The sequence below is a fragment of the Calliopsis andreniformis genome, unplaced genomic scaffold (genome assembly GCF_051401765.1).
Source record: "Calliopsis andreniformis isolate RMS-2024a unplaced genomic scaffold, iyCalAndr_principal scaffold0022, whole genome shotgun sequence".
Taxonomy (NCBI): Eukaryota; Metazoa; Arthropoda; class Insecta; order Hymenoptera; family Andrenidae; genus Calliopsis; species Calliopsis andreniformis.
In genome coordinates this window covers 9,695,246-9,721,772 of record NW_027480432.1, presented here as the reverse complement: position 1 = coordinate 9,721,772, position 26,527 = coordinate 9,695,246, and the positions used below count along the sequence as shown (strand labels likewise).

The 26,527-nt window shown below is 33.9% G+C and overlaps 1 protein-coding gene across 1 annotated transcript in view; it reads right to left on the bottom strand.

Annotated features, from left to right (window-relative positions):
- Positions 1-26,527, bottom strand: part of LOC143186937 (uncharacterized) — a 110,091-nt gene that overhangs the window by 38,906 nt on the left and 44,658 nt on the right. Inside the window, exon 3 of the mRNA XM_076390820.1 lies at positions 2,263-2,902. Within this exon, the coding sequence (XP_076246935.1) occupies positions 2,263-2,494 (232 nt within the window). The 5' untranslated portion in view covers positions 2,495-2,902. The remainder of the gene's footprint in view (positions 1-2,262; positions 2,903-26,527) is intronic.

The window sequence follows — 26,527 nt, the reverse complement described above, 5'->3', positions numbered from 1 at the left end:
TCACGTGCCTTCCCGCGATTGGGAGTACACACGTACACGCGTGCCCCCCTGTCCTGTTCATCTGTAATTGGTGTTTGTCAGCAAAACTTAATTATCTCTGCTCCGCTCGGGACACGACGACCTACGCAATAATTAAGGGATACGAGAAAGCTACAGCGGCGCACGAAGGCTGATCCCCATTGGTACTCGAGGAATGCGGCAATTGAGGATGATTGAACTAAAACTGTGATACACAGTATCGTGCAGAACTATGGACACATTTATGTTATTGGAAATGCATGAAATACACTTTTATTTTTAGGGACTCATGCTGAGTGTTAGTGTCATTTGTATTGGTAAACCTTACACAGTAGATGTAGCAGAAACTATGTTTAAGGCGCAATTCCTCTGAGGCAACACTTGTCTGTATTTCACACAAAAATGCTACCTTAGCACAGTGTAATATGTTTTTTATTATTTGTGATCACCGATTTTTTGGTCATTTTACTTTATGTCTTTTTTTTTAGTTTAATTTAATCCTTCACACGGTTTTTATTAACTAATAAAATTGGTTTCTCAAAAACTTTATCTCGAATTCATCAAATTTAATTTTATTCCGAATAATGGCTGCGTTGAAAATTCACTTTCGATCAATCGTTGTCATAGGAGACACACTGATGATAAATATACAACGAAAAAATAAGTGAATGATGGTTATGGATATTAATTTGCGAAGTGTTCCATGTTGAGTGACGAAATTTTTGTAAAATTTTGCAAAATTTTGTAACTGACAAGAATATTATATGCTGCTGACTATGATCTCTTCATGAAATGGTGATAAATTTATACACGTGAAGGTCACCAACGGTTTTTATAATATATTTGTATTTTTTTCTAAATTTAAAAAGACAAGAATTTATAAATTTTAAGAAAAGTAAGAATGATTTATACTAATCAACAAGATACATAATCACTTCATGCATAAGCTTTTTTCTATCAATAAAAAGAGTTCAGTTTTTCAAAATTTAATATTTTTGCGCACAAAAGTATAGTTTATTCTTCGTTTTTAATGTATAGTTGGTTAAATAATATTTTGTATTATAATTGCAAACATCCTCCCGTATCGGACCAATACGATTGGTCTCAAAGTTGTCGAAAATTTCTAAAGAGTGATTTTTTCACTTCTATAGTAATTGTCATTGATTTTTGTGACATTAACTTTATCAATATTTTCGTAAATTGAATAAAACAGTACACCGTATATATATAAGTGAAAGTTCTAATAGTAGTTAAACTGTTTTACATTTATTCTCTAACTTCAATACTCAACGAGAAGACAGAAATATATGGTGATTAAAATACTTAAATCTTACTTTATTTGAAACACTTTTAAGCTTTTAATATCTAAGAAATAATTGAATAAATAAAGTTTATTTTAGCCCATAATTTGATACGTATTGATCATGATTTGCTATGTGCAATTTTCTCCAACTAAGGAACAGTTTTTGTTTTTATATCGAGTATAAAAGATTAATAATTTTCTATAGAGAGAAACAAAAATATTTTCGAAAAAAAATCATCTACTATAAAACAATATAGTTTAGAAATAAAGTAAATCTTCAACAGAAGCAATTATATTGTATATTTACTCGCTATAAACTCGCAACTTCACACAGTCGAACTTACAGCATAATTCACTTTAGTTTTGCTACAGACGAAATTGAAAAAAAAAAAGAAAAAGAAAATAATCCTGAGAAATAGGAAGAATAGTGACGACCTTCTAACGAGAAAACCACTATATTTATAATACATGAAACAACTGAATACCTCAACAATTCGAAATAGTAACCTGTACATCTGCTTTCAAACAGAATCATACGATCACGACGCAATAAGCGAAACCTTCAACTGTCAAAGTCACGGCAAAATTGTCAACAGCATCAACACCTAAGCAAACTCTCCACTTCCACTCTTTACCTAATCTCCCCTTTCTCTACTATCGCCTTTTAAATTATCATTACAAGCGTTAACTACTTCATCACACGTTCGCGAGCATCACGAAGAAAACCATCACCCGGACGCTTTCTCCTTCCTCTTGCGCGTTAAAACGGTAAACATCATCATCCACTTTGAAAAGTGAGCGTGTCGCCGATTAGGAACCTCCCAGCTCACCCAGGAAATTAATCAGCGTGCCTGACGCGAAAGCGCGACGGCTGCCTAATGACTATCCTCCCCGACGCATCGCAAGTGCACAAAGAGAATCAGATAAACCGAGTCACTTACCCTTGGCCCATCCAGTGAGAACGTTCCCAAGATACGCGACCTTATAGCAGGGGTCGTACTCGGTGATGGAGGCGTTACCCCTGTGTCTCCTCCACAGCCTGCCAAGGCCCCTCTTCAACGAGCGCAGGGTCCTCTGGCCGAATTCCTTGCCCGCTGTCGGGTTCTGTCCCGAGCCTGAGGTACCGTTCTGCTCGTCAACCGGATCCGCGATCACGTCGCCCATAGTTTTCATGGTGTGAGTTCCTGTCCCAGTATGAATATACTCAAGGTGTCTCTTGCTCGAGAGGTCCGTTCTTCCTCAGCCAGCCGAAAAATGGGACCACTGGCCAGGGAGCCACTACATCTCGCGGGATTTTTCGGCTAGAGACCCTGGACTGGGTTCAAAGACGCGGCAACAAGCGCAAGACCTCTTGCTAAGTCAGCCGACCAGGTGGATGAGCTCTATCGAGGTCACGACCGGCGCCGCTGATCGAGAGAGGTTGTGAAACTCCAATAAATCTCCACTCGGGTTCTGCGCAAGTACCTCCGCACCTCAAGGCCGGTTTGTTGTCGCTATTCTCACGAATGAAGCAAGGCTTCTCATGAAAGGGCTCCTTCCGGGACCGCCACCCGTCTCTAGCGAACCTCGGTTCCTGGGTTCCTGGAACAAAAAGGAAGGTCCACAGATCAGATGCGGCTCTAATTGCGCCAGGCTGCGTTAATTAACCCGCTGGGTAATTAGTGGTCATTGCCTCTTGCCGCGCTGTCGGTGTTACGCAATGGTTTACGTACGTTTGATTATGGATCGCATGGAGTGTTAATTGTTTTCGCGGTGATTAGGGGTAATGACGGCAAGTAGTGCATCGCGGGAGGGAACAAGATAGGAGGCTGGTTGCTCTGTTGCCTTGTGAACACGCCAGGGGGGATGTCATGGGTGGAGAGGATAGAAGAGTCGAGAGACTATTTTGGGGGATTCGAGGCTTCTTTGGGGACGACGACGTGGGTTTGTTGGGAGTTTAGGTACTTGTGGAAAAAGTAGGTCTAGGTAGGATTTTTGAAGCAATTGAAATGGTGTTAGAAAAGGAAGTTTATGGAAGAAAATGCAATGGAATCTTAATTGACCTTTTGAGTTTGGCAGATTTAACTCTAAGCTGGTACGCTGATATACAGTTAACCTTTTGCACTCAGAGATTTATGTTTTACCTTCATAATGTCCTCGTAGAGGCGCCAATCGAATACAAGGAACTAATGTATGAGGTTAATATAATATCAATATGAAAAATGATTAATAGTAGTACAGAGAAAGTCCACGACTTTTCACTTTATCAATTTCTATAGGTTAATATTATTGATGTCAGAAGTAAAATATTGAGTTAGTACAAATGCTATAACCCTAAATAAAGACTTAAGTTTATAAACTGCTTGAAATACAATGTTAAGGAATATTTGTAATCACACTTGCTTTTTGCTCTGCTACAACATAACTAAAAAGGACTCAGGTTAGCTCTCGAGTAGGAATTACTGAAAGAGTATTGCAAACTATTGTGTTAAATAGAATTGTAGCATGGTATGTAGTATATGCCATATACATTATTTGATGTTGACCCATGAACACATGGGAGGCTTTACATGTATAACAGAACACTGATGTTGGCCTCAAAGGATTAGTAAAACTAAAATCGATTTAGCAACTTTTTCATTATTAATTCATCACTATTCTTCTCATTTCCTATTAGTTATTTTACAATTTTTTCTCATTTTCACTGTCAGGAAAATAATTATTTGATTAGGTATGTGTCATTAACGTATAAATTAATTTCAAAAACACGTCTTTTTTATTCTGTGAGTCTATAAATATTTAGTAACAAATCGTAAGAGTATACCTAAAAAAAAATTGATTCCAAGGATAATGTATTTTAGCTGAATATTTTACATGTCAGTGATCTCCTGTTTAACAATCGTCAATGAACCAGTTTTATGATCACTTAATGAGGGCAACGAAAACAAGTTACCAATGCATTAATTAGCCTCATTGTCAGCCAGTAACATAGTGCTTTTTGCATTACATAATACTTTTATTCTTTCCAGATGACCTTGTTTAATTAGTTGGAAAGAGATATTTGTTACGTTCCTTGTAACTTTAATGTTCACTTTACTCTATTAATTTATTGATTTGGAACTTTTGAGAAGCGCTTAAATAAACATTTTTTTGTGATTCGTGATTAACACATTAAAAATGCAAATTCATGTACCTACTAAAATAAAAAATAAACAACATAAATGATTGTAATAATAATACTGTTTTTCATATATTAAAAATATAATATTTCAGAGAGTATAAAATAAGGACACGTTATCACCCTTAAAATTGTACCTATATAATTTGTAATAACCACGACTGTCAAACTAAATACTGTGTCTAAAATAACTGATAATGACACTGACATGAAAAATAGTATTACGTATCTATTTCCCGAGTTCACAGTGTGTCAAGTAGGCGATAAATATTTATACTGAAAAATAGGGCAAACAAGTGGAAAGTCAACACGTGTTCAAAAAACACGTGTGTTGGGAATAAAAAAGCGATTTATAATCGACATTCTTTTCCCATAATTGGATTATAACTATAAAATATTATAAACATTTTCTCTAGAATTAAAAGAAACTGTGCACAAAATTTACATGGTGCTTATTTTAATAGAATTTTTGTAATTTTATTTATTAATATATTTTCATAAAAACCTCAATTAAAATTTAAACGTGAAACACTCTTTTAATAGTTAATTTTATTACTTCATTAGATTATGGTTTAAGCGTTAATCGATATTCTGCAGTACTTTTATTGTTTCTACATTCCATAGACGCAACTGAGTAATAAATATTACAAACAGTTGAGGTTTCGTTAATCAGAATCCCACTGTGCTCAGAAATGTCAGAAAACATACAAAAATGAAAATTCTGTTCAATAAATTTCGCCCAACATTCATCAAAGAAGACATCCTGTACAGAGAATATTGATTAACAAGTTAAAACTAAATCTAACCACAAAAATGTAAAATCCCACTTCACAGAGTGCATCACACGTTTCCATAAAAAGGTGAAATAACAGAAAAAAATTCTCGACGCGACAGAACTTTAAAAAAAAATTATTTACCAAGCCAATACAACCCACTAACATATTCAGCAATAAATACGCGCAGAAAAAGCTTCATTCCCATTGAAAAACGACTCTGTTCATCATCAATTATGCAAATATCAATACAAAGAGCTACGCTACCTTAAAAATATACTTGCATCAACTGAAAAGATTTTTACTTCCACCGAAGAAGGAAAAAAAGAACGAAAAAATTCTTTCCGCATCTCCTACTGCTTTTTACCATTCCCCAACGTTTACTCTGAGTCACGGTAGTCAAGAGCCCTCTTAATAAATTAGCTAACGAAACATGACCTAACGCTTCATTAAAGCCAATCAAAGGAGTCTAAATCTGCGGCAGGAGGGGAACAAAAACGCTATTAAACCAAGTGAATGCAGCACAAGCACGTATTTGATACGCATATGAGCAAGAGATCCCCGAAGGACTCTGCCCTATTTAAATACGACCTTGCTCACTGTCAATAACACAAGCGGGCACGTGGCTGCGACAAGGGAACAAAAGCACAATGTAATTTTCCGAACGTTCCTCCGAATTTTGCGTCGAAACCATATTAACCGCTGGCCTGCTTCTATGAGAATGATAAGCACGTGCCGAATGTTAACGCGACGCATGGCTGACCATGCCCCAATGATAACTGTGCCTACCTCTGTCCAGCGAAATTGGAAAATGAGCCGCGAAATGCTTCCAGAGAAGTTTCAATGGCCATGCTGGACGAGGATTGTTTCGATTCTATGGTAACCCCAGTTTCGTCAGGGTTTGAAACGTTGTATAATATTTCTAAATACATATATATGCAGCGAAATTGAATGTTTCATGAAGCTTAGGGGTTTGTCTGATACCTACAGAAAGCTATTACCCATAAAAGAAACTTTTAATTATATTTTAGAATAAAATAGTAAAAAATTCAGTTCGAATGTTTTTAACTGCAAACTTTGGTTACTTGGGTATAGATAATAAGTGGCAACGTGAAATATTACAACAAGAAGCTATAGCTACAGCACTAATCATTTTAGGGGTAATCTGCACTTCCAAACTTTTGCACGCTAATATGGCGGGCATCTGACTCCGTGGATTGTTTTTAGTTATGTTATTTTTATTCAATTTAAGGAACAATTAATAACGTATATTATAATACTGTGATGAAAATATTATGAGACTATTAAATTTTCTTGGAATAACTCGTTCCAGTATACAATTTCACATGAAACACGGATAAACTTTCGAAAAATTCAAAATTTCAAAATATCCGTATTTTGTGTTTAGGTCTATAGTACTCATATGCAAATTTACGAAAGAATCGATTAATATTTGATTCGGAAAATCATCAAAAATATGTTATTCGAGAATATATTTTTTAAACAAATAGGTACTTTCAAAAACTATTTACACAGGCTGATTCGTCAGTTGAAAGCACGTAATCGACCAATTTACACTTTTCGTCTATGTTAAGTATTTTCTGAGATATTGAGTAAAATACGTTTTCCACTCCCAACTTTGGGGATGGTTTTGTGAAAAATGGGGGTAAAATTGAATTTTTATAAACAATTCGTTTTTTCGAAATTTTTTTAAATCCTTCTTATAGGTCCTGAAAAACAGTAAAACTTTTGTATGCAATATTTTTTTATAGCACTTATACTTTGTTAGCTATAAGCACCGAAATGAAAAGGGCGACTTGGATTAAAGGGGTAGTTTCTCCCTTGGAGGTGCGTATGGGCAGCTACTTTGTACTTGAAAATTCTTAAGTAGGACCATAGAGTAATTGTTCAAAGTTTCATTAAAATCAGCGATTGACACTCACCGAATTTTCCTTCTTAGTGTTAGTAGGTAAATCCATTTGATCTGGATCTGCTCTATAATATTTTCTCTCGTTTCCTCTATGACGAAATACAGGAAATAAAATCAAGCAACAAAAGGGAAAGGGTAACTATAAATACTCTTGGCAATGCACGTATTGCTCCAAGCATCGAGTCTGTCGGGTCCATTCACAATACTTGTAGCGACAGCGATGGTGCAAAGAAATACTTCCACCATCGAGGTGATTGTTTTTCTTGGAAGTAACGTTATTGCACGCCAGTGTCTTCAGTCGGTGTGTATAGAAGAAAACGAGTTTGCAATAAAGCCAGCACCGTTTCATCGACGCCTTCGCGAAGGAAAATTCGATCTAACCGATTTCATGAGGAACTGATGAAACTGTGGAACGTGAAATTTCGTAAAAGTTACTGCTTCCTGGTTAATGAGCGCTGGCGAAATGCGTAATTCGCGCGTAATGCGTCAGAAGAAAGACGAGGTGAAAGTATAATTTAACGGTTCGTTAAATATACCTACGCTGAGTACACAATTCTCAAAAGTGTTAGAAAATTATTCTCTTTTGGAATAAGTTGGAAAAATATGTTTACGAGGAATTTAAAAAAAAAATTGAGAAAACGATAGTCCTTACAAAGAAATCTATGACAAAGCAATTTAAGAAAATATAATTATTCAGTATGTAAAAGATTGCTGATACTTCGGTAATTTTATGTGCTTAATAATAATCTGATATAAAAGGAAGTCTGTGAGACAAGTGTTGTATCAGAAAGATAATCATATTTTGTGGTATCTAAGTATCTACTATTAACTGAATAAGTGTTCGTAAGAAAAGTGGAAATTATTTGTAATTATCAGTTTTATTGCCTCAATATTTATGCTGTTTACAGTTCTTCGTCATTATTATTAAACATGACTTCAGTGAATGACGTAGTAAAATGGTCTATACATATGTATTACTTCTGATTTGTTGCTTTCATTTTCTTTTCAAGCAGTTGCAAATTTTCTATTTTCTATTTGTCTCTAAAATTTGCTAAAGGTAAATAAGTTTCTCATAATAATTTAAAACAAGAGATCAAATCAGTACAATATTAATTTTTGGAACTAGATTCATATCAGGAAATGTTTTATATGTATACTCTTAGCCATAGATATAAATCCACAGCTTAATAAAAAGGTTCAGTAAAACATTACTAAACATTTAATACATAATAGAAAAAAATGAATAATAACTAAGCCACCATATTAACCCTGATCATACCAAGGTATGATCACTCAGAATCCAAATACAAATTTCCAGAAACTGGAATGCACAAAAGACTAAGAATTCATAAATTAATGATTTGAATATGAGAAATAAATACAAAAATGGAGAAATTCAAATTTTATTATGTTGCAAAAGTAATATTGGTGTCTCTCAGTAACCCCACCTTGATATGCTAAGAGTTAAATATGAATAAAGATTAAATTGTTATAGGATTACCGTTTAATTCACATTTATTAACAGTGTATAAAATAATAACAAAAATAAAAAATCAGGAGGTCTCATACTTTGGAACAACAATTTACTTTTTTAAAGCCAACGCCCGTAGCATGTACGGGCGACCATCTTGCACATCTGCGCATGCGCACAATGATACACTATAAAGGTACTTCGTACCTGCCTGACACTATCACCGAGATATCATGGGTCAAATAATCCAACAACAATTTCTTACAGGAATCTTAACAATGCTTTCAGCCATTCATGAAGTCGTTAACAAGTTTAATTGACTTCAACTTATGTTTGGCGTGCTAAAGGAAACGATTACAAGGATGGACGAGGATAAAAGCGTAAAAGCAGATGCACGGTTTAGTGAATTTCGAGCCCAAGGTTCCTCTCTTGCACTTCGACGTGGACTTAACCGCACGAATCGCCCATGTTTTTTCCTAGTTAACTTATCTTGCCGGAAATTACGGTTTTCGACGGAAGCTCTGAGGTCAGTTTGGTAACGAAACGATGCTCAAGAGCTGGGCTAACGCAATGGGCTAGGAGCTGAAGTCTCCTCATGAGATTACACGTTTCATTCTTATGTGTTTTATTATTGGAGAATTTATGGACAATTAAGAACGTAATTATGCGAAGCTCTGCTAAGCTGCAGGAGACATTTTCTATAATTAATAGTGAAGATTAAAATCCCGAAATGGGACAATGTAATGAGGGAAACACTGTGGAAGTATTTCTAGAGGATTTAAGATACACTAAATATTACGTGTGGCAAAGTTTAGATCTTTTTTAAACTTTTAAACTTTTTAGGCACTGATAACTCAAACAAAGGGTTGATGTGACTACAGACGATAAAAATAAAAAATAATTTAGTTGAATACAAATATATTTAGAATGATTTCCAAAGGCCATTGCAAAATTGTTGAATGTAGATTACAGGTTGAAATTGATAAAAATTGATAGAAAGAATTCTTACTATTAGTGTCTACATAAAAAATTGAAAAGCAAAATGTAGGTATTTAGTTTATTCATCTGAAAGATAAGTGAATACTAAAGGTATTTACTCTCTCCATACAAAAATTATTTATATGATCAAATATTTTACTGTTTATGTAATATTGACAAATACAAAGTTTTTCACAAATTTTATCAAAAATTAGAAGCATTTGGGACTAATATGCATACATAAAATCTTTAAATGCACGTAAATCTTTATTTCAAGTTTCGAAAGCCCTGAAATCGTATAGTAGATTTACCAAATACACCAGATGCAACAAAGAAATTAAAAATACACGTGATTCAAGCGTAACAAAGGCTTCACAAAGTTATCTTGCGTTTTATTGATATTCAAACACTGCATCATCAGTTGGCGTTGCTAAACGTCATCCTTCGCCAATTGAACAAACAAGTGAAACCGTACAAAAATTCATTTTCATTTTGCATCGCGTGAGAATTCAATTTTTAACACAACACCTGTGCTTTGTTAAGTGCCATAATTTACAACCTGCAATTAGGTACTTCACGACTGGCAAGTGTTCGCGTTTCGATAATTACAGGTTTTTCTGATTAATTGCGACTACGTCGAAGGCAATAAGAAGACACACGTCAAAGGCAACACGTTTACGTGAAAAATCTTAAAGATTAATGCTCCTTTTAAGTTTATTACAGATATAACTGTTGATAAGTACTCAGAGCGAGTTACAATGTATTACATGACACTTTTCTGTAGTTTTATTGAAAATTTCTGAACGAAATTCAAGAGCCACTTTAGATACTTTTATTAAATGCTACTTCATAGGACTTTACTCAATTTTTGTAGAAAAGACTCGTCGCCAGTAGAGACATCTAATTTGTTCAAAAACAATTTACAATATTTCTGTTTTATCAAAAGCGAAGGTGAAAAATGAATAACTCGAAAGAATGAAGGAAGTAGCGAGAAAATATTTGGAAATGTTTTCTCTTTTAGTAAGATGAACACGAAAACAATTGTCTCGAGAAAAGCATCAGTGTGTAATGAGCTTATAACGAGAAAGGGGTCCTTTACTTGAGAATCAATTTTAACATATATTCTGGTTAGTATTGAATGTATTACATGACATGAATACTAAATTCAATATTTATAATGATAAAACTAAATCAAAGTCAAACTAGTATCAGAATTTATTATTATTATTGTGTGTCAGTATTAATTATTAAGCAGCTACTTGCGTCAATGTTTTACAGGGAACGTCATGACGTTCAGGTGTACCTGTTACAATGGACTAAATATAGATCCTCAAAACCACCATGCAATGGCACCTAATTGAATAATTACAAGGCAATTGATAACGCAGGAAAAGCGTAAGAAGACAACAGTATACAGAGTAAGGGTGATCAAAAAGAAAATGTAAATATTTGTAAGGGGATTTTAGAGACCACTCACGTTATAAACTCACTGCAATATTTATCAAACATCTGCGTAAATAAATAAATATTTCTTCTTTAATAAACAAATATTTCCTTCTGCCTTAAGAAACTGAAATTATTTTAAACATTTTATTTTACGTTAATCAATATTATTTTATTTGGAAAAATTTTACTGTTTATTTACATATAGACGTACAATAAGGAAAAGTATTTTAATTTATAAGAATTTACAGTTCTCAACTTTTGCATTTTAAGAAAACAAATGTTTTAAAGGGTATCATGAAATTTCCAATAAAGTTAAGAAAGTTTTAGTATTAAGAGTCGTTTTCCAATACTCTGAATTTGTAAATATAAAAAATTAGAAACAAAAAAATGAATTCAATGGTTTTCACCACATAATGTTTACTCGAGAAATTCTAGTGAACCTCGAGCATTAAAAATAATAATACAAATAATCGAAGTAATCTTTGAACGTATTGAGTGGAAGTTTTTGCACCATTTTTGTACTTAAAATGATTTAAAATTCAAAAATAGAAGAAACAAGAAAAACAGAAAATTGAATGCAAGACTATCAGATCTCTCTACAACTTCCAGCACAAAAGAAGACATCAAAACACGAATCAATAATTCAAGTCAATAACATCAACGACGTTCAAAACGTTATTAGTCTGTAGGATGATGAAAAGGATTAACCATTGCCATCTGCTTTTATGTCGCCAAATGACATATGCATAATTTTAAACGCGTCTGCTTTTCAAGTAGACACTGTGTTTGCGCGTTTCAGCGTATTTTCCTATCCTAACTGCTACAACAGGCGTAAGTACCAAGATAATTAAACGTTCAGAAGGCAAAATAGACGTCTCTCTCCGACAGAAATTAAAATACTATGGATCACCTGATAATCATTTTCCTAAGAAGTTAAATTCCTTATTTTTCATGAAATGTCAATAAAAATGACGCTAATTTATTTCTGACGTTTTCATGATTAAAAGAAATCCAGATGCTACGTGATTCTCGTTTACTTTTATTCCCTAGATAAATCTTGTCAAGATGGCTTTTGAACAGTAGATAAATCTTTCAAGTTGGCTTTAAATTTCACAGTTTAATTTTATGTGTAAAATTACGTACGAAGGATATCACATGCCGAGTGGACAAAAAATAAGCGAAGAATTGCATCAGTTTTGCCAGGGCATAATTATCACTAGACTATGAATCTTTATGCATTTATGGAAGATTTAACTGTACAGGAAAAAAACAGAGTAAAAAAATATAAAATATAAAAGCGTACGTTTCGAAAGCTGAATGAAACTTTTACTTAACTATCGTTATTCCAATATTATTAATAAAAATGTAACATCTGCAGTATAATTAGGTATCATTTTTTCTGGGAAACGCTGTGGACTCCACAAAAGGAAGATTCATACCATGATTTATCTCAGAATAAAGTATTCAAGTTGTGACGTCAAAAGATTTAGTTTATTTTTAACCTAACGTTCTTAAATATTTATGCCAGCTAACTACGCAGTAATTACAAGATATAATTATCTTGTCTTATGAGAAGACATAGAGGCTTCCAGAAACCTGTAAGAAGTAAAAAAAGCACGTTCAATAGGCGCGTATCAACTATAGAGTGATAGAAGTGTTAACGATACCTTTGTAAATTTAGTGATAGCATCAATGACGTGAGTACCTGAATCTATAATATCAAAATTGGAAATATGTTATAACACGATGTAGAAGACCTGAACATGCCAATCATTGCGTGAATCATTAGCAATATTTATTTTATGAATTACGAAGTACTTTCTGTAGAAACACTGTGTTCGATCAAACGCAGTAATATGTAATTATTAAAAAATATTGTAGTTTTTGTGATGTAACATGCTATTCTATGAATATAAAACATATGGAAATATTATGTTGAGTTTGGTACAGTAGTATTTTACATTTTCAAAAGCTATAATATTTTTAAATAATTTAGTATTGGTACGTTTGGCTGAAAGTTTCTCGCCAGAAGTAATAGGTATTAGATATTATTTATTTTATGGCATAGGGTAAAATTCGTGATAAAAATATTTCAACAAATTCCCTCATTTCCTCGAGAATTAGATTGCAGTGTTGACTAATCCTATTCGTTAATCAGTTGCATGGAAAGTTATTTTTTTGTGACTGAGACACTTACAGTTGCACTTTAAAGTGCAACTGTAAATTGCTCTAAAGCAATTTGAACGCATAATTTTCTATAATTCCTACTTCGATGCACGATTTACCAGGGAAATCGAAAGCAAAAACATTTACGACGGCTAGGAACAAGAAAACATAGTAATAACTATGTTAGTAAGTTCTATGAATTTTTTCTGGGAAAATTGATCATTTGCCAGCATTAACCTGCTTATTTTTCAAATCAAGCGTGCAAAGTAGTAATTACAAGCGTGTAATGTCTAAAGAAGTCTCGAACTTTTCGAGAACGGTACAGAAATTATTCAGTTTGAAAACCTATGTTAACTTACATTAACGAAAAAAACGAGAACAAAAAATTATGGCCAATAACAAAGAACATATATCTGCAACCGCTGTCAGAGTTTTTAATTATCACATGTCACAATACTGAAACTAGAAAAATTGCTGGCTGCCTGGACGAATGCATGAACAGTGCATTATTAAAACACAAAATTACATATTTGGCTACAGCATGTATAGTTTGTTAATTAAAACATAAGACTCTGCTATATGTGCTTCTATGGACTGCAGATTTTTATGGGATTTCAAATTTTGATAAGGACAATTAAAGAAATGGAACCTAAATAAAGATTTGATTCTTTCAAATACTGTAATTTGAAAAAACTACTATTTTTTTTAATATTTCAAGAATTCTATCAATCGCAATCTAGTTGTCATCTGCCATGTCTCGAAGACACTTACAATGAAATTATTTTTACTAGAAAAAGTATTGTTATGATTTGAATATATAGTATTTTAACCTGATTTTAATAATTTGATCATTTGCTGCAGATCATGCGTCGATTTATGAGAGATTCTCAAGTGAAATTCTACGGTATGGTAAAATCAGTCATACAGTATCCAGTAGTGAATCTCAATGTAGTATGTATGTATCAGAGAAAATTATTGAATAGTTTTTAGGGCTTCTAACATTCATCTTTCTATTTAAATTCACTTAGAAGATTTGAAAATTAAAATTTTGGAGATTGGCTAATTGAAAAGTTTGAATATTGAAAATTGGAAAATTTGAATAACTGAAAATTCACATTCGAAATAAGTACTTGAAGATTTAGAAACTTCAAATATTTGAAAGCTGAAAACTGAAAAACTCAAAAATTTAAATGTATCCAATATTTTCTCCCGATCATGATAATTTGATCAGCCACTGTAGGTACTTCAAGCTGAACCTGTACATAATCTATATGATTATCTTCGTATTATATGTTATATATGTAATCAATTTTTACATTGTGTTGAAAATGTCACCTACCCAGTTGTTATTTAATCGAAAATCTGTTACAAAACCGCTTAAATCATAACACGATATCGTATTACACAATATACGAGACATATAATGACTAAAGAAACGTAGTCAAGTCGACTCAAATTTACAATGCTTCGTTCAATTAATTCCCTCAGTGATTCATAAGCCATTCTTTAGCCCCATATCCAGTTCATGAAACTTTCAAGCCTTTTTTGCGTTACACATTGTCCATATTAAACAGAGTGCTTGTATCTTTCAACGACACGACATGCACACGTAAATGCAACGAGGAATCGTATAAATTCGCAAGCAGCGAGTAACCTTTTAACTTTGGGAAAAATACGGAGCTAGTATGAATAAATGAACGATTAGTTTAACGAGTAATTGCACGTTATTACACTACGCCATTGGGATGATTAACTGTCGTCGATTCGCTTCTTTACTGATACCAGCAAACTGTTGCACACTTCCTCGAATCCTTCTTCTAACAAGACTACCTGTATACATATTTTATCGCGTAAAACGTATCATTTGCGTTATGGGCAGTAAATCATGCGTGAATCATATTAAATGTATTATATACTTCACGCTGACGTGATCATGACGTTTTCGAGCAACGAAACTTCGTCTGACGAATGTGATCATATACACTATAAAGTGTCACATAAATCATTTTAAGCTTTTATGCTGATTTTAAAAAAGTGTATATAGGTTATCACTTACGAAGATGCAACTATTTCATTGTGAATAACACTTTTATTGTCAACTCTCAAAGTTTTATCATATGTCGAGAACGTAAATTAAGAAATTTAATTGGTAACTATGAAGCATTAGCCAAAGGTAAAAGTTTGGGACATGAAACAGAAATTAATTCTTGATATCAATAAAATAAATGAATTTCTAAATTGAAATAGCTGTTTAAAAAATATACATGGAAAATTTGGAAAGTAAGTGATATTATTAATAAATATTAAACGAATAGTTGCAATAAACTGTAAATATCTTTATACTAAGTTTTGTATGTCGAAATAAATGACATGTATCTTTGTCAAAAATTTCTTTTATATTGCTCATAGCAATAAGATCAAATTCTATAACAATATCAAATTATAATAAGTAAATTGCTAGCCACAGTTAAAAAAAACAAATAGATCTAATTTTATAATCTTCTCAAGATATTCATATTTTATAATATTGATGTATTACAATTTTCAAGTATATTGTATATTTCAATATTCAAACTTTCAGTTACTGCAATGAGTAAGTTCTTTTCTTTTAGTAATATTCGAATATCTATTAATACATAGTATCAAAATGTTTCCAATATTCAAACTGCCAGATAACTCAGTATTTGAATATTCAAATTTTCTCGTACTGAAATTCCCCTAATTTCTAGTAAATATTCACATACTAAAATTTCAAGTATTCCAATATACAAATTCTAAGATATTCTAATTTCTTAACATCTAAGTATTAAAATTTTTTAATATTATGGCGTTCAAAATGTCCAATATTTCAGTATTTAAATATAGTACCTACTATTTTTAAATATTTAAACATAATAAATATATCTAATTATATATAACTAAAATATATTTAAATATATTAAATATATTTAAATATATTTAAATATAGTACCTACTATTTTTAAATATTTAAATATTAACGTAGTCCACATTTCAAATATTCTAACATTTACCATAATCTAAAAACAAGTACAAGGAACGAAGAAAGAATAATAAAAAAAATGAAGTTACTTCACAACTACGTCAAAACCACAAGTGTAGCACAGGTCCCTTTTTTATTATCAATATTATTGCCGCAATATCAAACTCCATTAAAAAAGAAGTCCATCTCACAAATTTCTTTTCCTAAACAAAAAAGAAGATCGAACGACAAAGAGCCAGCCAAATATTCCAACGTTCCAAACTCGCTAAGGTCTTCTGCGGAGTATCCTGAACAGTCGCCATATTGTCCAAGCAATTACTTCTTATCATTATACCACAAGCTAGTCGTTAGTCGCGCGCTGGTAGATAATAATATAATCGGCAATTATTCTACCTGTTGTCGACTCTGTCGCCATTACAGGTGACGTTTTTTTCAGGGTCTCCAGATCCGCCTCGGTCAAGGATCCACGTGCACTGTCTCCAATGTGAATGAATTGTCATGGTTCTCTTGACCGTGGCTGCCAGAGGACCAAGGGCACCGTCTATTTCGCCACTGACAATAGCCAGCTAATCGTTCAGCTGACCCCAGGTGGAAGCCTCCAAGACCTGGTCCTGCTGACGAGCCGTGACACTAGTCAGCTCGACCTCACTTGGTTTCACGTTTTTCGCGAAACAACGAGACGTGTGTCCGTAAAATTTAGGTGACCTCGAACGTGCCTCGGATTGACAAGCGCGGTTGGCATTGTGAGAAATGTGTCAGATGGAAACAACGCCGATGCCAGTATCTGGGACTAGGAATAATTCGTCGGTATACATTAAAGGATGTGACATTCGAGGCAGAGAAATCTTATCATCGAATTCGAGGAAAATGTACAGTTACTTGGTATGATGTACTGTTGGATTGTGATCGGAGAAGCGGTGATTGGGCATCAAAGGTTGCAGGCTTTGGCGCCAGCGTTACTTTCTAATGCAATGTTAATGAATGTTGGAACTGTTGTCAGGGCTGTCTGAGCGTCTTTGAGATACTTGTGTCTCGTCTTGAATTTTAGGGTTTATATTATGTGTTACTTTTTCGGTTTAAGAGATTGCAAGCTTTGTTGAGGGTTTTTAATTGATCTTTCTTAACCCATTAGTTGTCATGATCTCTACTTGGGGATCACACATAGTTCAAGTTACTACTTGATAATATCTATTATGGTTTCCAAATAAGGCAAATAACATGAATATTATCTAAAAATATTTGCTTCTTTAAAAAATATGTGGTGGAAATTATAAAAGTGACCTAAGTCAAAAATCTAAAGTTGTATTCATCAACCACTTGATATTGCACTAATTTATATTACAAAATAAGTGATAAATTTAATTTCTTTAAATTATAGACTTATACCGCTATCTTACATAATTACCCTTTTAGTAAAAATTAATCAAATGTATATTTTTATTGTTACTAGTAAGCTTACTCATCTTTAATAATGAGTTTACAAAGTGTAATGAAGGTATTAAAGTTACTCTACACGTTGCACTGGCAAGGAAGTAACTCTACAAAGTGATCCATTTACGATGAGTTTATAATGAAAAAACTTTTTAATTATAATAATATTCGAGAAAAATTAGCTAGCTCTAAAAAGAAAAACAAAGCCTTAATTTCTATCAACTTTGTTTACATTAAAGTTGTAGAGTTAATTGTAAAGAAGATGCTAGCCACTTTTTACTCAAAATACAATTCCTTTCATAGAAGTCGACACGAAAGATCGTTGCTTCTAATCGCTCGTGACATCAGTGGCAAAAAAATTAGGGCACACTATGGGATCGCAGAAGCTACTAGAATTGATTTGATGCGATGATTAATGGCATCGATGACTTCACGCGTCTCTTCAATCGGTTGATCGAATCAGTCTAATGGAACGTTCGTCTCGGTCGTTTGCTTCTTGCAGTTCTCATCTACCTATCAGAGTGCACTAGATGGTCGGTAATAAATCGTTGCTGTGTAAATCACAGTTATAACACTTCTGCCAGGTGATCTGGCAGGTGATTTCCACGAGAAATATATTGTAAGTGCCGAACCGAATTTTTGCAAATAAAGATTTATGTATTTTGAAAAAAGGAAGAAGTCAAACACATTGTCAATTTATGGAAGTGAAACGAGTTAATCAAGCTTATTTCATTAACTGACATCCTTGTTTGTAGTATTAAAATACACTAAGGAAATGGAGCACATCGTGCATCTGAAAGTAATATGTTGAATATCTAAACAATGAAGTGCAACAAAAGATAACAACTGTGTGAATGTTTCATAGTAATAGAAAAAAATTGCCTCTGGTTTGTCAAATTAAACCTGCGAAAGTTCATTTCTATTGAACATATTTTTGTACTGTAGGTGGTTTAAAAGTCCAATTTTTTATTCATATTTTTTACATATATTTTACAATAACAATTTGGTATTTATTAACGCTTTTATACTTCTAAAATAAAAAATTGTCATTCACTACTCATAATTCTCTTTTAAAAAAGTTAAAAGTTATTGTTTGAACATCCACATTATTTAAAAATTTTCACCATTTTTTATAATCATGAAAATGATCTTATAGTATTTTTAAATAAATTATCTACAATATTTTTTATCACCCAGTCTTACAACTAATGCAAAGTATGCAAAATTCCTCTGACTATTCACGTGATTGTTTATCTCCCACAGCTGGTTTTTCAAAATTTCTTCCTCGAAATTTCTTTGACATGTTTGCTTATAATTCACGTCTCTGACATGAAAGAACGTCCTAGCCACATTTCTAGAGGAGATAAGTTAACAAATCTGAACAGTGAAAGGACTAAATAAAGTTAATGAGCTGGCTCAGCAATGAAAAAGAAAATCTACTCTTGGCGCGAACTTTCTCCGTGCCAGTTACCTGATAGCGCCGAATTCTAGCGATCAGATATCATCAGTCAGAAACTTTTGATTAAAGTTTTCCTTACTTCTGCTTTAGAATTTCGAGTGATGGCGTGACAGAGACATATTAAGCTGATCTGTAGATTTTGTATAAAATTTTGAGAATTCATTCATTACAATCACTTGGAATCATTATCGTTTTCTTTCAACTCCTCTTCTCATAAGAGAAATCAATGATACATTGATTAACTTCAGAGGAAACTGTCTCATACACTCTATAAGCTCATTGTTAGCCACGAATCGCGAAACAAGTAATAGCCAGTTAGCTACCCAATAACGAGGAGCAAATTTATTTACTCGAAATAATTTCAAGTATGCAGCAACTGCTCGCTATAAGCTCGTGGTACGATATAAACAACACGACAGAGACTTAGCGTTAAACTGGATATTACCATACCATTCAATTTTTCTCTTTAGAGTTTTCTTCTATTTCGTGGGTCTCAATTGAGCGAGCCACCTTGTATGAAGAACACAGAACAAGCTTATGGCAAGTACAAAACTTCTCCTTTTCTTTTTAATTAAAGTTTAATGACGCATGAACTGTCTGTATTGGTTATTAAGGACAAAAAAGAAGAAAAGGAAGAAGAGAAAAAAGAAAAAACGGAACTGTATTGGTGTTTAGGTCAATGAATCAACTAACTTTGTATTATTATATTCATTATAGTTCGAAATTATTTAAAAGGAAAGAGTTTGCATCTTTAACAAGCCTCAAGTGAATGTCCCAGGTGTCCATAACCAGATGGTCAGAATCTTTGCCTACAAAAGGTTCTTATCGTCCTCTTTTCTTTTCTATCCCCCAGACCCAATAATATACGCATCTCAGTTCCACAGAAATACAGAAAACAGACAAAGAGTCTCCCGAAGCAGCTCCCACGCAACATTCAGCCCACTTTTTATATCGCGAATAAGAATGTCCTCGCGCATCGATTAGTCTAGCCACGCTGCGACTTGGGTCGCCTGACGATGTTTACTCGACAGGAGAGCGTGGCCAAGAACGAGCAACTCTAGCGGTACAAGCGCCACTAGTCTTTGTTAATCCTCTCTTTTTCCCCGCGAAAGCGGCTCGTCTGGTCGCAGCGCAGGGAAAAAGGAGCAGGAAAAGCGTAGGAGAGGAAAAAAGACGCTGGCATTTTCGCTGCGCGGTGTAATTACTGCGGCGTTGGCTGACAAAGAGAAGGAAAAGGCGGGAAGAATGGAAGATGGGCGCAGGGAAATGGAGCATAGCTTCGCGTCGAAACCTCCCACGATTGTATGCTAAAGTACCGGTTACGAGAGTTCCGTCTGAAAATTCGCCTGGTAGATTCTGACCGAACGCGCTTTCATCATCCCTAGGATCGTGAATGCAAGAAAACGTGGGTGGATACGAATTGTTTGAATCAAAATAGACCTAGTCCCGCTGTGAGTTCTGTTGTGAATGTAGTGGGTGATTGGGAACAAATGGAAAACGTAGTCTGTAACTAGTTTATTTATTTACTAATCAGAATCTGTGCATCTGATCCTGCTGTGAGTTCTGTTGCGTACAAATGAAGACCACAGGGGAAAAATTTGATGAATATTATTTTCTAAGTTCTGCAGGAGAACAATTTTAAGAGTTGAACAGGACGCTATAAAGTAATAAAAAGGAATCATGCAATCAGTGCAGCCAACATTGTTCAATAGAATTATTAGGAACTATTTAGGAACTTTCAGTTTCTCTCTTGTCGAGTTTGAATTTGTCGAGTTATGTCTCTGTACACCTATTATGAAAACGGTTATATCTTGGAATTTTTTCATGTTTTCAAGTCTGACATATAAAAACACTCTCTTCTTGATACCAGATAACCTAAAAAGCAAACAATGAACAAAGATGGACCTAGGAAGTTCTCATGTGGTCTTCAAATGTATTGGATGTTTGAAAAAGTAGGAAACGTAATCTCTAACTCTATTTTGCAGAATTTAGTAATATGCAGTAAGGAACAAAAGCAAGTGTAAAATTGAATGACTGCGATAACGAACAGTGCAAGTCCAAAGTTAGTTAAGAGAAAATGAGTATAGTAACTTAATACATTTTGGCTCTAGGTGCAAGATATGCAAAACATACAAAACAGATTTATAACTTATGGCAAGGCTAAAAAATAAGAAAATCTTTTTATAATATTGGTTTGAGACCTACAGTGATGAGACTTACAAGAACGTAAGATTGAGTTATGACAATTTCACATCCTCACAATACTCTTCATTCAGGATCATTGTAGTAGAAGTATTTACTATTTGGTTGAATTTCTCTAAACACCTACTTCAAACCTAAGGAAACAGATTTGTCAAGATATGTTGTATCCGACATATACGCTATTATAATTCCTAACTCATACTTATTTCCTACACGTACCTATAAAACTTTAATGTCTGGTACGTGTGGTGCACCTTTTCTACAGCCTCCTAGCTTACCAACGATTTATGGTGAGAGACACGTTCCTGGGATCAACTTACATACTATGTACCTCACTTTTGTCTTGTCAACGATGGGAGAGTGTAGAGAAGGAAAATAAATATACGGAGATTTCCCGATATGGGTCACAGCTCGGCCGACGAGTGTATAACGAGACACACGTTTCTGACATCAAGAGTAATCCACTTTGACTTTATATAAATGTGAGCGATGGTACACGAAAGTAAAGCTAGCACACCCTAAAGCATTTCAAGTTATAACGAATCTAACAGCGAGCTCATAACAAGAGAAAGCTGTAGCAACGAATTTTTAATAAAGAAATATTTAGTTATTTGTTTTCACTGAACGAATCAATGAGATTTGGCATGCTTCTAGCAGCCTTCTGTAATTTGTGTTAATAGCTCAGGATTTAACAGAATTATGCTTAGTTTGCAAATGATAGAAACTGTCCATTCAGTGTCTGTGTTGTCTTGGGTTCTAGATGGTCCAGAATTATATGCTACATTGTGATGACGTTATTGACGCTTATAATAATTACAGCAAGTACCTACATAATGCAGCGTGGCGCGAAAAGGATTTACCAGGTTAGTCATCGTCTATCTACACAGTTGGCAATGTATTTCTGCATCATGGAACTGGTTACGAGTGAGACTAACAGTGAATTTCACGTTTATTCTGACAATCACTTAGGACTTAGGTGTTTCTTGTAAATACTAGGATGAGTTTTAGAGGAATACATGAAGTGTCGGTAGGTTTAGTGTTAGTCTACATCTGCTACCAACAATCAAATCTTCTTTGTAAAAATACATAACTCTATACGAAGAGAGTTATAACACTTAACAACCTATATTTATGAGAAACTTTTCCATGGATTGATCGAAAATATAATAAATTACTTTCACTTTCGTTACAATAACAAAAATGTACTACTAATACTTCCTAATAAACACCGAAAACGCTCAACATACCAGTTAGCGATAAACCATCCAGAACCTAGAAAAACAGTTATGAGTAGATTTCTCTTACTATCATTACTTCTAATCTATGACCTCCCTAGAAATTCGAATTGCAAATTCACCTGTCAGAACAGTTTCTAAATTATTTCTTAGCATTCTTATAGACAGTTTATAAAAATGTGAAGAGCTTGCATTCAGTGTTATAATTTCTATGGTTCTATGTACCAAGATGACGTCAGGACTGAGGTGCTACTTGGTCTTCAGGGTAGGAGAAGACAAAAGTGCGGAACCTAGCCCAGTTTCTGAGATCGCTGGGAAGAGACTGAAAAGAAAAAACAATCGAGGGTACACGAGCAGAAAATGCATCATTACATTGTACGCGTGAATTATGCGCGAATTACATAAATAGTAACGACTTTATGGAAACTTGTGAAAAATAGAGAAAATAAAGTTACATTAGGTAATAGAATTTAATATTTTCTGCAACGATAAATTTTAGTGAAAAATTACAGTAGACTTTTTCTTCTTTGAATTCTTTCACGTTTATAAAGAAGAATTAAAATTTGTAAACAAAATTAACTTCGTTTGAGGGAAATGCAACATGAAAATTTAACTATAAGCAATTTTAATTCATTAATTTTCGTCTCAGTAAAATGATTGTAATTATTGGAACGATTTCTTTGTTAAAATAAATTATTATTTAATTAGTATCAAAGTTCAGAAGTTTTGCCAAACTCCCAAATCTTCTGCAAATTTATTCAGCATTGTCACAGTAAACGTGCTGTATAAATGAGTTTATGTGATTTCATTCTTCATCTTTGTCCATGCATCTTAATTAAGATGCATTTTAATACTTGTAGCATTTAATCCTGCGGCACTGTTTGATAAGGTATTTTATTTCAGTATATGTAAAACTAAATACCCTAGAGAGTACTTTTTACTCTACCAAAACGTAAAGTACACACAATTATACTCTATGGGACATTTGCAAAGATAAGGATATAAATAACTACCTTTTTTTAGATAGAAACCATTTGCATCGTTTTTCGTAGCTTCACACTAATCACACGTTTCCATTGTAATGCGAAGTACACAGCAGCAGGGTAAAGAAAAGGTGTGCTACATCGATGGTACAGACGTACGTCACAAAAAGGTAACTAGTAAATAGACTCGTGTAACGAGCGTCGTCACGTTCGCTCGAAGGCCGTTGACTCTATGGAACTTTCGCTCAGTACTTTCATAAGGAGCAGACATAAAGACTCATCAAGAAAGTAAAAAATACATGACACCTCCAGGCAGTCGTTAAAATTCAACGTCCTGGGAATGAACTTTCTTCGAGATTTATGCGTTCGACGAATTTTGGAAATCGAAGTTCTTGGAATGAGCTACGAGCTTACAGTGATATTCAATATTCAGGATGACTTATGCAAAAAGGTCAAATTAAAGAAGTAGTAAAAATGAGCAAAAGATATAAATCAAAGTTTTAGTAATGAATTTCATTTCTGGGAAAATCAATTTTAAACTTTCTCAAGGGATTATACCTTACGTACGTCTGTTAAATTTTGAAAATCAAAGTTCTTGGAATGAGCCCTTGATATTAAAGATAACGTATGGCGAGAAGTAAATTAAAGAAGTAGTAGCACTAAGTCGAAGTTTTCTACAAATTTCATTTTCGTGGAAATTAATTTTGAACTTTCTTGAGGAAGTATGCGTTTATCGAAGTATACAAATTCGAATTCTTGAAATAGTTACGAGTGTTCAGTATACATGTATATATGATGGCATATGATGAGCAATAAAATTGAAGAATTACTAATGAAAAAGTTAAAAGTGGAAGATACATTTTTAATAATAAACTTCATTTTCGAGAAGATTAATTTTGAAAATTCTGAGATCTTTAAATTTCACTTAAGTCTTATACATATAGATGTACATGTATTAAAAGTAAATTATTAAATACAAAATTAATTCGTTCGCAGGTGTACTTACTAATTGTTAGAATTCCTAACGAGTGTTACCAGTTTGTGCCCATGGTATTATTACTAGTGCATATTACCATGAAGCTTAACATGCTTTTAATTCATTTTTTTAATTATGACTTTATGAAAATTCAATACAATTATTCACGCAAGGATTTTACTAACATTTACATTAGTGAGTCTAAAAATCGAATAATAAATTCTGTCAAAGAATTCCTAGTAATGCATCGTTTTGATAAACCTTTAAACTATAGTAGACTTAAACTAAGTGTATAGAAAGCCATTACAACTTCTCACAAAGTAGCTACATTCAAAAAATTATACAAAACCCTTACAAAAGAAGTCACCCATTTAGAAAGAAATTGCAGCTTGACAAGAAATGTTCAAGCTTCGTTACTCCAACTTGCTCGTTTTAGTGTCATTTCACCCTAACATTAATTCAGTCCAACTTCAGAAACCACTCCACCCGCTGTATTTGAAGTTATTGCCCACCTATGCAACAAGCTACTCTTCCTAATGCTCGGCAATAACTTCTGCGCGATACTCATCAACTAAGTACATTACTAGAGAGCGCTTCGCCAAAGTATTGATGCATCAGCCGAGAGACCATGCACTCAGTGTCGAGAGCTTGTAACATGAACAAAGGATCCATTTAACGAGACTAACTCGCAACAATGTGGAGGCTGGCTTTCGAACGAGACAAGTTCGTACAGCAACCAAGTAGCACAAGACAACTTGTAGGATGTCTTGCTCTGTCTTAGATAGCACGCTTGGAACTAGTCAAGCTCTGCTGGGCGTCGGACGATCGCGTTAGGAAATAAACTCTGACCCCGACGTAATCAATTAAAGCTCGCGAGAGGAGCCAAGATTCCTCGAAGCAGCGGGCGAATCTTCTCAAGGAAGGAAGGAAGCAAAACCTAGCTTTGCACTGGGACTTTCTCACGGCGAAGGCATCGTACTTGCTATCGCGAATCTCTCTCGCTGGATCCTTGCTGCAATCTCTTACAGCCACCTACAAGTAACCGCAGTCATTTAAATTTGCGCCATTACACTTTTGCGTGCGCCGACAGAGAGCTCTTTGCAATAGGGAACGAGGGACGTAGACCTAACAACGTTCCAGACGACTTGGAGTCCTGTGCTCTTGACGTCGTGAGCTTTTATGGTGAATATGGCTGAATTAAGCCTGCCTTGGCATTTTACAGGAGTATGTGGATTGTTAGATTATATGTATGTTTTCTGAGGGGAGAGTAGACTAGGAATGGTGGACTAAGTAGATGAGTGGGAAGAGGAAATTAGAAATAGCGACAATGAGGTGGTAAAAAGTTAGTAGTTCATTGTCAGAAGATGTTAGTACCTATGTGTTCACATTGAAGCAGGATCTAAAAAGTTAATTGTTCAGAGGAAAATCAAATTTGCTAGACCAGACATTCTCTTCCTAGACGAATATAGTCTAACTGTAATTCCAGGCTAAAGCAATTGGCTCATGAAAAATGCGAACATAATATTCTTGTTCCTTATTATTTTTTATAGTTTGCTACGGTAGTGACTATAAAAATGAAACCACCTGAAAAATCATTGTTTTTGGTTTAATTTTCACAAGAACAGTAATTATGGGTCTTATAAGGAGTTAAAGATCTGATTCATCTTTTATACTTAAAAGTTCATAAAATTGTTAATAAGTATAACTCCCACGAGTGCAATATACCTACGTGTTAAATAAACTACATTTTTCAAAAGTGGTATAATCTTATTGGCCACTTATCTACATCTACTACATCTATATTCTATTACAGAATATATTATGCATAAATACATAAATGAGGTACAAGGTGATCAATTTAACTGGAAAGCCTCTAATGGATGTTGGCAGCACTTACAATGCTAACAGCATAAATTGGACAGCCTGTATATATACTTAGACCTTTCCAATTCAATATCATTTTTGTACAGATAAATGCTTCAATAGTTTCAAAAAATA